A 16,765-nucleotide genomic window follows, 5' to 3' on the forward strand; every position below is an offset into this window, starting at 1 on the left:
AGCGTGTCTACGTGACTTGTCTAATGTCAACAAGACTGTGCAGCTTTTGTAGGGGAAACACAGAGGAATCTGCAGCAGCGATCATCGGAACTGTCAGTCATGTGACTGACAGCGCTGACACTGTGGGAGGCGCCTGCAGGACCTGAAGGTCCTTTTGTAACGGCTGACACGCTGAACACCGCTGGAGCTGTTGGAGCTGATTAGAGCTGATTAGCGCTGATTAGCGGGGACTCCTCACACCGGATGCCGACTTCTTCAATCAGGTAAGTGGAACTTGCATTGTATAAGACGCACCTTTTTTTTAGACCCAAAATTTGGGGTAAAAAGGTGCGTCTTATACATGGGGAAATACGGTAATTAAAAATCCATACAGCCAGTTCATGTCAATCCCTATTGTGACAGAAGCACTGGGGAAGTGGTTAATGGCAAATATATATATGCCCCAGGTCTCTGACTTATGTGTTTTAAAACCCCAGGGAGATTACTTGTGTTTGGGAAAGAGCTTCTCAAAGATTGCTGCAGGAAGAGCTGGTATAAGGATCCCTGGGGCTATGAATAGAGAGAATAGGGACGGGCTCCAATCATTAGGCCCATTTCGGGGCCTCCAACTTACCAGACAAGTTGCTGGTAATCAGGAGTTGCACATGTGAGGTGATGTTAAAAGGCTGTGAGGCTGGTCTCTCACTACCTGGGGATCAGGTCAGAGGCCTGCTGAGAGACACCACCAATGTTACCAGTAAGTTCTGTTATTTTGTGTGTGGGGGACATTAGGTCCTTCTACTTTAGAAAGGGAATTCCTTATTATATTAGTTACAGCTGGACAGGCTAGGACCAGGGCTGTAACTAGGGCTATGCGATAGGGGGCGACCGCCCAGGGCGCAACGCTGAAGGGAGCCGCAATTTAGTAATGTTTTAGGTTCATTTGGTTAAAATTAAGGGCTAGGGGGGCGGCATTTGTCTTTCTCACCCCAGGCGCTAGAATTCTAAGTTACGGCTCTGGCTAGGACTTTTGTTTATATTTTGTTTATTTTTGAGCTGCTACTTAAAACTAGCTGTGGCTACTTGTACTGAAACTCTGGACTGGTGTGCTGTTACTTGGCTGCTGCATGGGAAGTGCTACCATTTATACCAAGGAAATGGCACCCCTAACCTGATCTTGCGATCAGCTGCTACCAGCTGCTGGTAGAGGTGAAGGGTCTCTAACTTGTAGACACTCCCCTTATGTCTCCTCAACTTAATTGTCTGTTTCAGGATCTCTTACTGGGGACGAGAAGCCACGAAGATTTGGCATACACCCTTTGCAGAGAAACCATTTCTGGGTCTTGGCGCATACTCCTCCCCTAGATGCAGGAAATCCCCACCTGCCATGGCCAGCCAATCGATAGGTGCTTTCATACCATGGTGCTGGCCACACCCTCACGGTGCTGTGCATGTCCGCGTCACCATCTCCACTTGCACCTCACTGTTCAGTGTTCCCCCTGGTGACCTCGCCTGCTGCCACTGGGGTTCAAGGTCACAAATGTAATACCGCTGGAGCTACACTTCTGTACTGCAGAGCATCGGTTATGTAGTTATTAAATTACCTACTGTGTGTTGATGATGGTAAACTTAAGTCCTTTAAATGCCATGGTAACGTATAATCCCTGCAAACATGTAACTATTGAGAAATTACAGTTTTCTTTGTGAAACACTGTACCAGATAAAAAAAATTCTTACCTTAATTAAATGTAATATTTAAATGTATGGGAGTAGCAATTGGCTCAGAGTACATGACATTTAGAAACACGTCAATAAATTTTCTGGTCTACCAAACAGACCTGCCTGGAGCCCTTCTCGGTTTGAATGTACATGTATGGACAACTTCAATTACAAGGGTTCCAGTTCCCTCCCCTACCACACCGTTCTTACTCCGCAGAATCCACCTCATTACTCATTTGGTGGACTGGGAGACTGACCTGGGAAGTGCCCTTGGGTAGAAAATGTGGAAATTCATTCACAAAAGGGTCTCCAAATGCTCCATCAGTGTTGCAATAAAGAAAAATTTGTATAAAGTCCTTAAAAGGTATAACTTAGTATCCACTCGCTTACACACAATCTTCCCAAACACTTCTGATTTGTGCTGGAGAGAATGCGGCCAGCGAGGAAAATTCAAACACATTTGGTGATCCTGCCCGGTCATAGCTTCCTTTTAGATCGAAATTCTGACCGTCATTGCTGATGAGTTAAGAAATAGAAGCATTAGCTCTGCAATTACTGCAGTAATCATGTGCAGGATCATTTGGATCAACAGTATGTTCACCCTTCTGCTCCACGGGAGGTTTATGTCCTCCCTGAGCTTGCCTAGCCGGGTGCTGTTTATAGATTTGTCTTCACTATTTCTTTTAGACCCGAGTCTAAGAACATAAAGGCAGACGCCCTCAATAGGTGCTTTCCTCAGCAACAATCTGAATCAAACCTCCTGTTTCGATTATTTCATCTACCAAAATCATAGCAGTTCATACTCGGGATCTGTCTAGTCAACTACAAGCTTCACAAACTCAGGCCCCATCCGAAACTCCATGTAATATCATGTTTGTCCCCCAGCATCTGAGGCAAGCAGTTCTTAGGTGATCACATGAGAAGAAGTTGGTAGGACATCCGGGAATCAATAACAACTTTCAACTCCTGTCTCGTTCTATAAGGTGTCCGTCTATGAAAAAGGATTCTACGGAGTTTGTCCAAACCTGTCAAATATATGCTCAAAGCAAAAGTCTGAGGTGACACCCCATGGGACCTCTGATACCACCTCCTATTGCTAACAAGCCCATGGCATCTATTTCAATGGATTTAATCGCTGAATTAACTCCCTCTAATGGTTTCAATACCATATGGTTGATGGTTAGATTGTAAGCTTGCGAGCAGGGCCCTCTAATATCTATATTGACACAGTATTGTTTTATTACTGTTTGTTCCCAATTGTAAAGTGCTACAGAATTTGCTGGCGCTATATAAATAAATGTTGTTGCTGATGATGATTGATCACTTCGGCAAAATGGCTCATTTCATGCCTCTTCCTGGTTTACCCTCAGCCAAGGAATTGGCTTCTTTGTTCATCCAACACATCTTCAACGTTCATGGAATTCCCATTAACATAATATCTGACAGAAGATCAAAGTTTGTTGCTATGTTTTGATAATCATTTTGCTTAACTCTCGACGTGGAAATGAATTTATTGTCTGCTTACCATCCTTAGACTAATGGACAAACCGAGAGGGTCACAGAAGTAATATCTCTGTTGTTATGTCTTCCACCTTCACAACAATTGGGGTGAAGCATTATGATGGGCATAATTTCTCTTTAACAATACGTCCCACTCATCATCTGGTACATCCCCATTTTTCTGCATTTATGGTCATCATCCCAAGGCATGCTCATTTTCAGATTCAGCGCTTACTGATAACTGGGATACCAAGTCTTCTATGAGAAAACTTAGAAATATCTGAAAGAAGGTGACAATATCTCTTTCTTGTGCAGCTACTCAGTCAAAATTGTTCTTCAACAAACATCACAGGAAATGTTACTACAAAGTGGGGGATAGAGTTTGACTGTCCACAAAAAATATCCAGTTGAAGCAGCTAAATTTTGGTCTAAATTCATTGGCACATTCAAGATCACAAGAAACATTAATCCAGTCAGTTTCCAATTAGACCTTCCTCCTTCGTTAATTATTCCTAGGACCTTCCATTGTGCCTTGTTCAAACCTGTTTTTAAACCCAGAACCTTCAAACCCAGTAGCAAAATCCAACCACCCCCTGTATTAGTTGATGACCAAGAGGAGTTTGAAGTGGAAAAATAATCTTTGATGCGAGAAGGTCTAGAAACAGGTTCATATTTTGGTACATTGGAGAGAATATTGCCCAGATGAAAAGTTCCTTGGTTCCTGCCTAAGACCTCCATGACAATAAAATTAGGCCCTAGAAACCTTGATATTGGGGTCCTTCAACCCCTCCTCAAGCGGAAAAGGTAATGTTAAGAAATCGAAGCATTAGCTGTGAAATTACTGCTGCAACCATGTGTAGGATAAATTCTAAATTCTGCAGTTCTCTGATGCAGCTGGTAACCAGCATTGCTTCTGTGTGTAAGCTAAAGCTGTACGATTACTGCGGCAGCCCTGCAGCTGATCATCCAGCTTCTTATCTGGAAGGCTTCTTTTTCCTGGCCATTTCCACCGATAGGAGAGTTGCAGAGTTGTGGGCTATGCCATAAGTCTGTTTTCCTCTGGACAGGGCTGTCCTTTGGACTAAGCTTACTTTCTCCTTAAGGTGGTTCCCAGGTTCCATCTGAATCGGTACATCATGATTCGGTGCATTAGATCAGGTTCGGTCTACAGATGAAGAGCATTCTCTTAACTTTCCGGACGTGTTCAGGGCCTTTTGAACAGGTCCATAGGACCTGTGAAGTGCACACGACAGAATATCTCTTAATCTTCTATGATACCCACCTGACAAGCTGGGCAGCCTCTAGGTAGATCATTGCTTTGTTAATTTGCCAGGCTGTCCCCAATCATTTCACCAGATTGGGGGGTTGCTAATTGGGTGATACAGAATGGGGCCTTGGCTGTGCAGCTCTGTCAGGCTGCTACAAGCTTTTCTGTACGCATTTTACCTATATTCTACAGATGCTATAATTTTGGCCTCTATATATGCCACTTTTGGAGAGAAGGTGCTGAGCCCAATGAATGTTTGAGCGTACCCTCCTTTGAGATCCCATAGGATGAAAGAGAAAAATTATAATTTCGAACTTGCGTTAAATCCTTTTCTCCAAGTCCAATTGGGGACACTGGATGCTCACCATTTACACTTTTTGTTCATTTATGGTCTTCCTTATGAAGGTTTGTACTAGAGTGGTTTTGTTGGAGGGCCTTGTTCTCTTCTCTCCCTCTTTTTCTGTCATCTGGGCCATGTTAAAAAATGTTGACGTTTTCCACAGGCTTCCGAGTCATACAGGAGGATGAGCTTAGGTTTTGAAGGCAAATTTAAAAGTGTACAAGCGCATTTCACCGCACTCTATATCCATTCTTAGGATGAAAGAGAAAGCCTGCTGCTTAAGATCAGTTAGCCCAGAAAAGTCAGTGGAAAACATACATTCATTGTTTTTATACAGTTATTATAGGCAAATCAGCAAACAAACCAAGCAATTGTGGAAGTGTACAAATGTGTGTGTTTGTATGGAGAGGGAGAGACCCAATTAGATCAGACTAAGCGTTAAAAATGAGCCACATTACTAAAATATGTTGTGCCTCAGTTCTAAATTTGTTTGGCCTAAATTACCTTCTGTTCTAGTTTTATGGCCGGCCCTGTCAATTGAATTTGCTTTTTCAGTACATTAAAAAAAGTAAAATCTTTTTTTTAAAATAATTATCTTGCACCAGTTTTCTGGCAACATGTGTCCATGCACTTCAGAAGCCCCCAATTTGCTTCTCTCTGATGGAACGGAATGCCCAAACAGGGCTCTACTGCTGATGCAGCAGCCCACTCATATTTAGTATAGCAGATTAGGAGCCTTTGGAGTGGTGAGTACATACACTTCACCAGAAATTCCAATCCCCTTTTGCTATGGGGCCTGATGACTCCCAGTTACGCCCCTGTCCTCTGTTTACTTTCACAACTGGGTGGAGCCATTGGAGTTAGAGAACTGTGTATACATGGAGTATTGCCAACTAACCTCATTAGCAACTGGTACATAGTAAGAGCTCATAAATCCAAAAAATAATTAATCTTAATAACCATTACACAATGTCTGACCATTTTATTGGCAATAAAATGTGTGTAAAAAATACATAAAATGGGAGAATCCTGTAACAAACACACACATTCCACTTTTGCACACAACATACCACACACGCACACACAATGTCTCTCATACATAGTGTTGCACAAGCAGTGTCATTCAGGGGAATATGGGCATCATCTCATTAGACTTAACTTATCATATAAGACTAGTGACTATACAGTTTATTAATCCCAGGGGGGGCTAACGTAGTACTGTGGGGTATTCTTGGGACTTTCCAGCCTTTGAAATAGATAATGTGTCATGAACTATTAATTCTTAAAAGAAATTTATTGTAGATGCAAAGTCTCATGTTGGGTGTGGTCCGTTGATTTGTGTTTGATATCAAATTTATAGTAGATTTGGTAATAAAGGTGGAGAATACTATATCAGTGGCTATGAAGTCCTTTTTTTGTAAAGGGGTGATCTTCTGAATATATATATATATATATATATATACACATAAGTTCTTGATTTTTGAGGGTCAGAGTCGAGTTGCTTCATCACTTGAGTCCTCCGGTGTCTGTAAACGATCCCCTTCATCAAGCGGTGATACCCAACCCCGTGTGATAGATGATGGGGTGCTCTGTGTGGATGAAGGAGGCCCTGAACTCCCTCCACCCCAACTGCCTCCTTCCTCTTGCAGATATCGTCGCACTTCTTGGGGAAGCTGATGGAACTCTGCTTGGCATTCCTCGTCCAACTGTGTTGTCAGCTAGAAGAAGGAGAGAGCGGTGGGTAGTAAGATTGAATACTGTTGATTGCTGGCTTGGAAGCTGGAAGACAAAGGTCTTAGAGCAGAGATATGAAGAAACAAGGTGATTGGAGCTTGACACTGACCTTTGGCTCCTCATCCTTTATCCTCTGCAATGTCTCCTGGTGAGCAGCTAGCAACTTCTCTAGACGCTTGTTTTGTGCTTCTTCTAACTGCAAAGGAAAGGGATACTATTAACGACCCCCAGGAGAGGCTCAAGAGTGGAATTTGGTAGAAGAGACAAATTAAAATAGTGTGTTACACCAGGAAGGTGATGGTGTACACACATGTCCTAAGCTTTTTCTATCACCCATAGGAATAAGTTACCTCTGACAAAAATAAATATGAATGTAGTCACATAATACTGTCATTTACATTTCATTAATTGTTTTGTTATCATCTACACCAAGCGACACCTTGAATTACCTCGGTCTTTGTTTTCAATAAATATTCCACATCACCTAGAACAAATAAATATGATGCCGGCTATATGCTTAACTTAGGATAATGTCAAAGGATACTGCATTGATAAAGGAATAATTCCCTGTGGCTGAACAGCATAACAAAAATGTATGAGAAAGGCTTTTTCTCATGACTATCATTCTACCATTACTAGAAAGCTTCACTGTATTTGCACAACCAATTAGAATTTCCTCCAGAAGCTCAAGCCAAGAGAGCACTGGAGAGGGATAAATGGCAGTAAGAGTGGGTTATGGTTTCAAACAAAGGGAGATTTATTTTCATTGTTAATGTGTTACTGTTAGACTGGTGATGTCTCTGAACTGCAAGTTTTTGATGCTGAGTCATGTGGGAAGTGCGGTCTAAAAGATGACTGGGCCCCTCTGAAAGAAGAGCTTTGTTGTGAGTCAAACACAGGTTGTAGCACCTGGCCACCCACACTAGGCAGAAGCGGACAGTACAAAAAATGAGATGACAATAGTACAAGACTTAGATGTAGTCAGTGACAGGCCAGAGATCAGGACGGGTAGCATAGGTCCCAGGACTGAATACAATTCAAAGTTCATTGTCACAAGCAGTTAGTAATCGTCTGAAGGAGGCTGGCTAGGTATCTGGTAATCCGAATAGCAAACAGATAGTAGGCACAAGGAACAAAGTCAGTAACGGAAAATCAAATAAGCACAAAGATAGTATAAAGAATATTAACTGTTGCTCAAGCACAGTTACATTCACTATTCAAACTTTGAAATCCAGCACCTGATAACATTAGTAGTCAAAAAGACAATACATAGCCACATGGTCAAGCTACAAACCAGTGCACAGAGTAAGAGGAGTGGGTACACACCATAGCAAAGACAATGAGCCAGGAGGATGATACCTCAGCTCCAGGCAACATGTTACAGTTACCCAGCGTCCCACATCTACAAATGGACCTGATCAACATACTAATACACTCTACTGTGTGCATCCTTCAGAATATATAGGTGTGGTAGTACACATTTTCCCAACAATTTATACACATTTCAAAATAAATGAACATTCATAAACTCTTCACATAAAGATGTAATGTCTTAGGCCCTCTTACACTGCGTATAAAGTTCACCGACTCATTGATGTGTCGTCTGTTGATCTCTGTAAGTTCTCTGTGGAGAAACAGAATGGGTTAAATGGGAGGGGTAGTATAACAACAAAGTTAATTATTAGGGGAATAGGATATTGGTGAAGAAATGGAAACTAGAAGCAGGATAGGTGAAGAAAGACCAAATGTTTTTAAGATCCCTCACTGACCCTTCTTTCTTGTGCCGCTCTCGTGATTTGGCCTCTGTGATGCTGTTATGTCTTTTTCTGTCTAGGATCTTCTGTAGTTCTTTCTTCTCTCTGCAGGGAGACATTGGCACAGTTATGGTGACCATGCTGCTGAACCCTTCCTAAACGGCAATTTTTATTTTCCTACACCTGCCTTTATCTTACTCAACAAGACAGTATTGATCTCATCCCAACATCATGACCGACTGTCACCATCTCTCTCCCGACACTGCAGTACTCACCCACTGACATGTCCTGACCACCCAGTGCTGACATAACACAGCTAAGACTTAATGTGCACCCTTTGTCTTTTTAAATCCTGTAATTATTTACTGTTTGCACTCCCACTTTTAATTATCAAACTGCCACTAGTAGTGGCCTCTCCTATTGGACAGAGGTTTAGTGACATCACTAACTTTTCATTGATTTCCTTTAACTTCTTGATCTGCGCAGAATGACAGGATTGAGCCACGTCCTGGAGCTTCTGAACGGCCTGGAGGCAGAGAAAGAGAAACACTTGTCGTTAGGTACTGAGCAATGAGTTAGTGGTACCCAGTAGGCCAGCAGATACTGAGCAATGAGTTAGTGATGCCCAGAGAGGCCAGAAGATACTGAGCAATGAGTTAGTGGTCCCCAGAGAGGCCAGCAGATACTGAGCAATGAGTTAGTGATACCCAGAGAGGCCAGAAGATACTGAGCAATGAGTTAGTGGTACCCAGTGAGGCCAGCAGATATTGAGCAATGAGTTAGTGGTACCCAGAGAGGCCAGCAGATACTGAGCAATGAGTTAGTGATACCCAGAGAGGCCAGAAGATACTGAGCAATGAGTTAGTGGTCCCCAGAGAGGCCAGCAGATACCGAGCAATGAGTTAGTGGTACCCAGTGAGGCCAGCAGATACTGAGCAATGTGTTTAGTGGTACCCAGTGAGGCCAGCAGATATTGAGCAATGAGTTAGTGGTACCCAGAGAGGCCAGAAGATACTGAGCAATGAGTTAGTGGTCCCCAGAGAGGCCAGCAGATACTGAGCAATGAGTTAGTGGTACCCAGAGAGGCCAGCAGATACTGAGCAATGAGTTAGTGGTACCCAGAGAGGCCAGCAGATACTGAGCAATGAGTTAGTGATACCCAGAGAGGCCAGAAGATACTGAGCAATGAGTTAGTGGTCCCCAGAGAGGCCAGCAGATACTGAGCAATGAGTTAGTGGTCCCCAGAGAGGCCAGCAGATACTGAGCAATGGGTTAGTGGTACCCAGTGGGGCCAGCAGATACTGAGCAATGAGTTAGTGATACCCAGAGAGGCCAGAAGATACTGAGCAATGAGTTAGTGGTCCCCAGAGAGGCCAGCAGATACTGAGCAATGAGTTAGTGGTACCCAGAGAGGCCAGCAGATACTGAGCAATGAGTTAGTGGTACCCAGTAGGCCAGCAGATACTGAGCAATGAGTTAGTGGTACCCAGTAGGCCAGCAGATACTGAGCAATGAGTTAGTGGTCCCCAGAGAGGCCAGCAGATACTGAGCAATGAGTTAGTGGTACCCAGTAGGCCAGAAGATACTGAGCAATGAGTTAATGGTACCCAGTAGGCCAGCAGATACTGAGCAATGAGTTAGTGATACCCAGAGAGTCTAGCAGATATTGAGCAAGGAGTTAGTGGTCCCCAGAGAGGCCAGCAGATACTGAGCAATGAGTTAGTGATACCCAGTGAGGCCAGCAGATACTGAGCAATGAGTTAGTGATACCCAGTGAGGCCAGCAGATATTGAGCAATGAGTTAGTGATACCCAGAGAGTCTAGCAGATATTGAGCAAGGAGTTAGTGGTCCCCAGAGAGGCCAGCAGATACTGAGCAATGAGTTAGTGATACCCAGTGAGGCCAGCAGATACTGAGCAATGAGTTAGTGGTACCCAGTAGGCCAGCAGATACTGAGCAATGAGTTAGTGATACCCAGAGAGGCCACCAGATACTGAGCAATGAGTTAGTGATACCCAGAGAGTCTAGCAGATATTGAGCAAGGAGTTAGTGGTCCCCAGAGAGGCCAGCAGATACTGAGCAATGAGTTAGTGATACCCAGTGAGGCCAGCAGATACTGAGCAATGAGTTAGTGGTACCCAGTAGGCCAGCAGATACTGAGCAATGAGTTAGTGATACCCAGAGAGGCCAGCAGATACTGAGCAATGAGTTAGTGGTACCCAGTAGGCCAGCAGATACTGAGCAATGAGTTAGTGGTACCCAGTAGGCCAGCAGATACTGAGCAATGAGTTAGTGGTCCCCAGTGAGGCCAGCAGATACCGAGCAATGAGTTAGTGGTACCCAGTAGGCCAGCAGATACTGAGCAATGAGTTAGTGGTCCCCAGAGAGGCCAGCAGATACTGAGCAATGAGTTAGTGGTCCCCAGAGAGGCCAGCAGATACTGAGCAATGAGTTAGTGGTCCCCAGAGAGCCTAGCAGATACTGAGCAATGAGTTAGTGGTACCCAGTAAGGCCAGCAGATACTGAGCAATGAGTTAGTGGTACCCAGTGAGGCCAGCAGATACCGAGCAATGAGTTAGTGGTACCCAGTAGGCCAGCAGATACTGAGCAATGAGTTAGTGGTCCCCAGAGAGGCCAGCAGATACTGAGCAATGAGTTAGTGGTCCCCAGAGAGGCCAGCAGATACTGAGCAATGAGTTAGTGGTCCCCAGAGAGCCTAGCAGATACTGAGCAATGAGTTAGTGGTACCCAGTGAGGCCAGCAGATACTGAGCAATGAGTTAGTGGTCCCCAGAGAGGCCAGAAGATACTGAGCAATGAGTTAGTGGTCCCCAGAGAGGCCAGCAGATACTGAGCAATGAGTTAGTGGTCCCCAGAGAGGCCAGCAGATACTGAGAAATGAGTTAGTGGTACCCAGTAAGGCCAGCAGATACTGAGCAATGAGTTAGTGGTACCCAGTAGGCCAGCAGATACTGAGCAATGTGTTTAGTGGTACCCAGTGAGGCCAGCAGATACTGAGCAATGTGTTTAGTGGTACCCAGTGAGGCCAGCAGATACTGAGCAAGGAGTTAGTGGTACCCAGTGAGGCCAGCAGATACTGAGCAATGAGTTAGTGGTACCCAGTAGGCCAGAAGATACTGAGCAATGAGTTAGTGGTACCCAGTGAGGCCAGCAGATATTGAGCAATGAGTTAGTGGTCCCCAGAGAAGCCAGAAGATACTGAGCAAGGAGTTAGTGGTACCCAGTGAGGCCAGCAGATACTGAGCAATGAGTTAGTGATACCCAGTAGGCCAGCAGATACTGAGCAAGGAGTTAGTGGTACCCAGTGAGGCCAGCAGATACTGAGCAAGGAGTTAGTGGTACCCAGAGAGGCCAGCAGATACTGAGCAAGGAGTTAGTGGTACCCAGAGAGGCGAGCAGATACTGAGCAATGTGTTTAGTGGTACCCAGTGAGGCCAGCAGATACTGAGCAATGAGTTAGTGGTCCCCAGAGAGGCCAGCAGATACTGAGCAATGAGTTAGTGGTCCCCAGAGAGGCCAGCAGATACTGAGCAATGAGTTAGTGGTACCCAGTGAGGCCAGCAGATACCGAGCAATGAGTTAGTGGTACCCAGTGAGGCCAGCAGATACTGAGCAAGGAGTTAGTGGTACCCAGAGAGGCCAGAAGATACTGAGCAATGAGTTAGTGGTACCCAGAGAGGCCAGCAGATACTGAGCAAGGAGTTAGTGGTACCCAGTGAGGCCAGCAGATACTGAGCAAGGAGTTAGTGGTACCCAGTGAGGCCAGCAGATACTGAGCAAGGAGTTAGTGGTACCCAGTAAGGCCAGCAGATATTGAGCAATGAGTTAGTGGTACCCAGAGAGGCCAGCAGATACTGAGCAATGAGTTAGTGGTACCCAGTAGGCCAGAAGATACTGAGCAATGAGTTAGTGGTACCCAGTGAGGCCAGCAGATATTGAGCAATGAGTTAGTGGTCCCCAGAGAAGCCAGAAGATACTGAGCAAGGAGTTAGTGGTACCCAGTGAGGCCAGCAGATACTGAGCAATGAGTTAGTGATACCCAGTAGGCCAGCAGATACTGAGCAAGGAGTTAGTGGTACCCAGTGAGGCCAGCAGATACTGAGCAAGGAGTTAGTGGTACCCAGAGAGGCCAGCAGATACTGAGCAAGGAGTTAGTGGTACCCAGAGAGGCGAGCAGATACTGAGCAATGTGTTTAGTGGTACCCAGTGAGGCCAGCAGATACTGAGCAATGAGTTAGTGGTCCCCAGAGAGGCCAGCAGATACTGAGCAATGAGTTAGTGGTCCCCAGAGAGGCCAGCAGATACTGAGCAATGAGTTAGTGGTACCCAGTGAGGCCAGCAGATACCGAGCAATGAGTTAGTGGTACCCAGTGAGGCCAGCAGATACTGAGCAAGGAGTTAGTGGTACCCAGAGAGGCCAGAAGATACTGAGCAATGAGTTAGTGGTACCCAGAGAGGCCAGCAGATACTGAGCAAGGAGTTAGTGGTACCCAGTGAGGCCAGCAGATACTGAGCAAGGAGTTAGTGGTACCCAGTGAGGCCAGCAGATACTGAGCAAGGAGTTAGTGGTACCCAGTAAGGCCAGCAGATATTGAGCAATGAGTTAGTGGTACCCAGAGAGGCCAGCAGATACTGAGCAATGAGTTAGTGGTACCCAGTAGGCCATCAGATACTGAGCAATGAGTTAGTGGTACCCAGTGAGGCCAGCAGATACTGAGCAATGTGTTTAGTGGTACCCAGTGAGGCCAGCAGATACTGAGCAAGGAGTTAGTGGTACCCAGAGAGGCGAGCAGATACTGAGCAATGTGTTTAGTGGTCCCCAGAGAGGCCAGAAGATACTGAGCAAGGAGTTAGTGGTACCCAGTGAGGCCAGCAGATACTGAGCAAGGAGTTAGTGGTACCCAGAGAGGCCAGCAGATACTGAGCAAGAAGTTAGTGGTACCCAGTGAGGCCAGCAGATACTGAGCAAGGAGTTAGTGGTACCCAGTAAGGCCAGCAGATATTGAGCAATGAGTTAGTGGTACCCAGAGAGGCCAGCAGATACTGAGCAATGAGTTAGTGGTACCCAGTAGGCCATCAGATACTGAGCAATGAGTTAGTGGTACCCAGTGAGGCCAGCAGATACTGAGCAATGTGTTTAGTGGTACCCAGTGAGGCCAGCAGATACTGAGCAAGGAGTTAGTGGTACCCAGAGAGGCCAGCAGATACTGAGCAATGTGTTTAGTGGTCCCCAGAGAGGCCAGAAGATACTGAGCAAGGAGTTAGTGGTACCCAGTGAGGCCAGCAGATACTGAGCAAGGAGTTAGTGGTACCCAGAGAGGCCAGCAGATACTGAGCAAGGAGTTAGTGGTACCCAGAGAGGCCAGAGGTGTTCTCTAGCCACAGGTAATGAATCACCTGCTGAAGGTGGATGTGTTTGATTTTCCGTTCTTGTTCGTGTTGAAGTTCTCTCATCTCCAGGAGGCGTCTCTGCTGCTCTCCATGTAGATCCATCAGCTTCCTCTGCTGTTCGTCCTGCTCAGAGTATGAACTGCAGCCAGACAGCAAATACACAATGTACTTTTATTAGAAGTTTGTTATATATAGACAAGGAATCTAACATTTACACTAAATAATTATGAAACAGCAGCTGTAAACAATACAGAAAAAGACTGAAAAGTTTGTTACCGGATCAAAATATCACTATAGCTCTAACTAGTGAAAAACCCACATGTCCCTGCTAAATAAACCAAAAGGCTTGTATAGCAAACAAATTAGGATTTAGTGTTTCCTGAAAGAACTGTGGGAAGATATGCAAATCGCCCTTTATATGGCCTATGCCTTCTGTAATGCTGGTTAATAGGACATCAGCCAGATATGCAGTTACATAGATCTAACTTGGATACAGCTGTTCTGATCTTATTAGACTCATCAGTGTAACATATGGAGCAATAACAGGGGAAAGGGCCTGTATAATCTAATATCCAGAATCCAGAATAGGGGTCTTATTTTAAATACAAGTCACTTATGCGAAGTGCTGCTGCAATTTTAATTTCCATAGGAAAAATTACAATCATTTACTTTATATTATCAAAACCCAGATTTGCCTTCATTTAGGTTGTTCAAGATATGAAACAATGGCTTGTAGCTTGTGCTAAAATGGAGCTAAAAAACCCAACTGTAATAAAAACAAAGTAGAAACCTTGCTGAAACTGTATCTATACCCCCTGCTATAAAGCAGCATTGCCTCACAAAAACAAATACTTAAGGATTTAATCCTCAGTTATGTAATAGGTACATCACATGTTCATATTGATGGTAAACTGAAAACTGACATTAAGGGGCATATTCAATTCTTTGAATCCCCCGCCGCGTTCAAACTATTACCATTATTACAGTAATAGTAAGCTCAGGGAGCTGCGAGCTGAAATCCAGCGAGAAAACTACCGTAATAACGGATTTTTATGCTCACTATTACGGCAACGGTAATAGTGCGCGGAGCGAGAGAATTTCGGCGTTTCCGCCGACAATTGAATATGCCCCTAAGATTATTAATTCAGTATGACACAATACCAGGGAGCAAAACATTTACACTGTTATTACTGGTACTCACTCTTGTCCCTCTTTAGTGTTTTTACCAAACCTCTTCCTCCGGATGCTCTGCAGCTGTATGACTCGGCTGTTCTGCTCTTTGCAGAGAGATGACACCTTGCGCAGGTGTTTGCGGTGCATGTGGCGCAATTCTCTGTACTGTCGGCAAAGCAACTTCACAAAGCTTTTCTGTAATTTTAGTTCTTCCAGGGATGGGGCTGGCACATCTGAGTTTTATAAAAAGAACATTCTTGTTGGATGTCACATTAAGATGCTAAGCAAACAGCCTTTTTATTGGGTGATTTTATCTCAATATCTGAAAACTTTGTCAATTCAGTTTTGTCTATGGTGTTTTTATGTGATTTATATGTAGAGAAGAGTAGGCATTCTCATTGTTCAAGTCCTGCAAAAGCAATTTCTGCCGCTTACCTTGAAAGAGGTCATCCCATAGTCACTGTGGGTGTGGATATATTTATTTATTTATTTTATAACCTTTGTACAGCAGCTTTCTGTTTACGTTTCCTGCTTAGTTGGTGTTTCTGTAGTGTAGTGGTTAGTGTAATTGTAGTGTTGATGCCAAGTTGAAGACTTCCTTCTTATTATACTTTGAGTAGGCTATGGTATTTTATTTCAGCTAGGTAAAATCATAAAGCTTATGTTTTTATACAACATTTACCAGTTGTATGTTTCAAGAAAAAGGACACTTTTTTACATTTATATTTTGGAGAGGTTGTAGTGGACTTTCTGGTTTGTAATGTTATAATTGGCAAAGTTACGGTTATAAACTGCATTCAAGCGTTTTTCAGGGCATATCATGTGCCTTATTGAAATATAAGCAACTACCTTCATGTAAGGTGTTCAAACATAAGAAATTGATATTTTTCTTCCTCCCTAATATAAAATATAAAATAAATATAAAACTTAGCTGGATAATTAGGACTGAGATCTGGGGAATTTAGAGGTCAGGTCAACACCTTGAACTCTGTCATGTTCCTCAAACCATTCCTGAACAATTTTTGTGGTGCTGCAGGGGGCATTATCCTGCTGAAAGAGGTCACTGCCATTGGGGAATATCATTGCCATGAAGGGGTGAACTTTGTCTACAGTAATGTTTAGGTAGGTGGTACGTATCAAAGTAACATCCACACCTATAGATTGTAAGCTTGTGAACAGGGTTTGCTTACCTCTGTCTGTTTTACCCAGTATTTGTCCCCAATTGTAAAGCACTACAGAAATTTCTGGTGTTCTATAAATAAGTGTTGCTGATGATGATGAAGTTGTAGCAACAATATCTACATAAAGGCAGATCTACGTGCTGATACAGATAGTAACTCACATTACCTGTTAGTATACTTGCTATGAGGTCGTCCCGGTGAACTGAGGAAAGACAGATTTAACATTATAAATATGTACATTTAAAATCATAGTTCCATATGATTACTCCATACATACATACATACATACATACACACATACATACATACATACACACATACATACACACATACATACATACATACACACATACATACATACATACACACATACATACATACATACACACACACATACATACACACATATATACATACATACATACACACATATATACATACATACACACATACATACATACATACATACATACATACATACATACACACATATATACATACATACACACATACACACATATATAGACCTTGTGTAAGAGTACAGTTACACTGACTGCCTCCACCAAACTATACCATAAAATGCAAGGAGTGGAAATGTACAACATACAGGACTACTAGTAATACCACCTATCACTAAGGCATTTATTAATTTTTTGCTGCAAGGTCTGAACATACCATCAAACAAGTTTGCATCATCCAAAGCATGA

The 16,765-nt window shown here is 43.7% G+C and overlaps 1 protein-coding gene across 1 annotated transcript in view; it reads right to left on the minus strand.

Annotated features, from left to right (window-relative positions):
- Positions 1-5,772: 5,772 nt before the first annotated feature.
- Positions 5,773-16,765, minus strand: part of PLCB3 (phospholipase C beta 3) — a 79,841-nt gene continuing 68,848 nt past the window's right edge. The window contains exons 26-33 of the mRNA XM_075187662.1: positions 16,225-16,260; positions 14,906-15,110; positions 13,711-13,843; positions 8,743-8,819; positions 8,309-8,398; positions 8,106-8,163; positions 6,649-6,735; positions 5,773-6,523 (exon numbers count right to left, since the gene is read on the minus strand). Coding sequence (XP_075043763.1) covers positions 6,293-6,523; positions 6,649-6,735; positions 8,106-8,163; positions 8,309-8,398; positions 8,743-8,819; positions 13,711-13,843; positions 14,906-15,110; positions 16,225-16,260 — 917 coding nt within the window. The 3' untranslated portion in view covers positions 5,773-6,292. The remainder of the gene's footprint in view (positions 6,524-6,648; positions 6,736-8,105; positions 8,164-8,308; positions 8,399-8,742; positions 8,820-13,710; positions 13,844-14,905; positions 15,111-16,224; positions 16,261-16,765) is intronic.

The sequence above is a fragment of the Mixophyes fleayi genome, chromosome 10, assembly GCF_038048845.1.
Source record: "Mixophyes fleayi isolate aMixFle1 chromosome 10, aMixFle1.hap1, whole genome shotgun sequence".
Classification (NCBI taxonomy): domain Eukaryota; kingdom Metazoa; phylum Chordata; class Amphibia; order Anura; family Limnodynastidae; genus Mixophyes; species Mixophyes fleayi.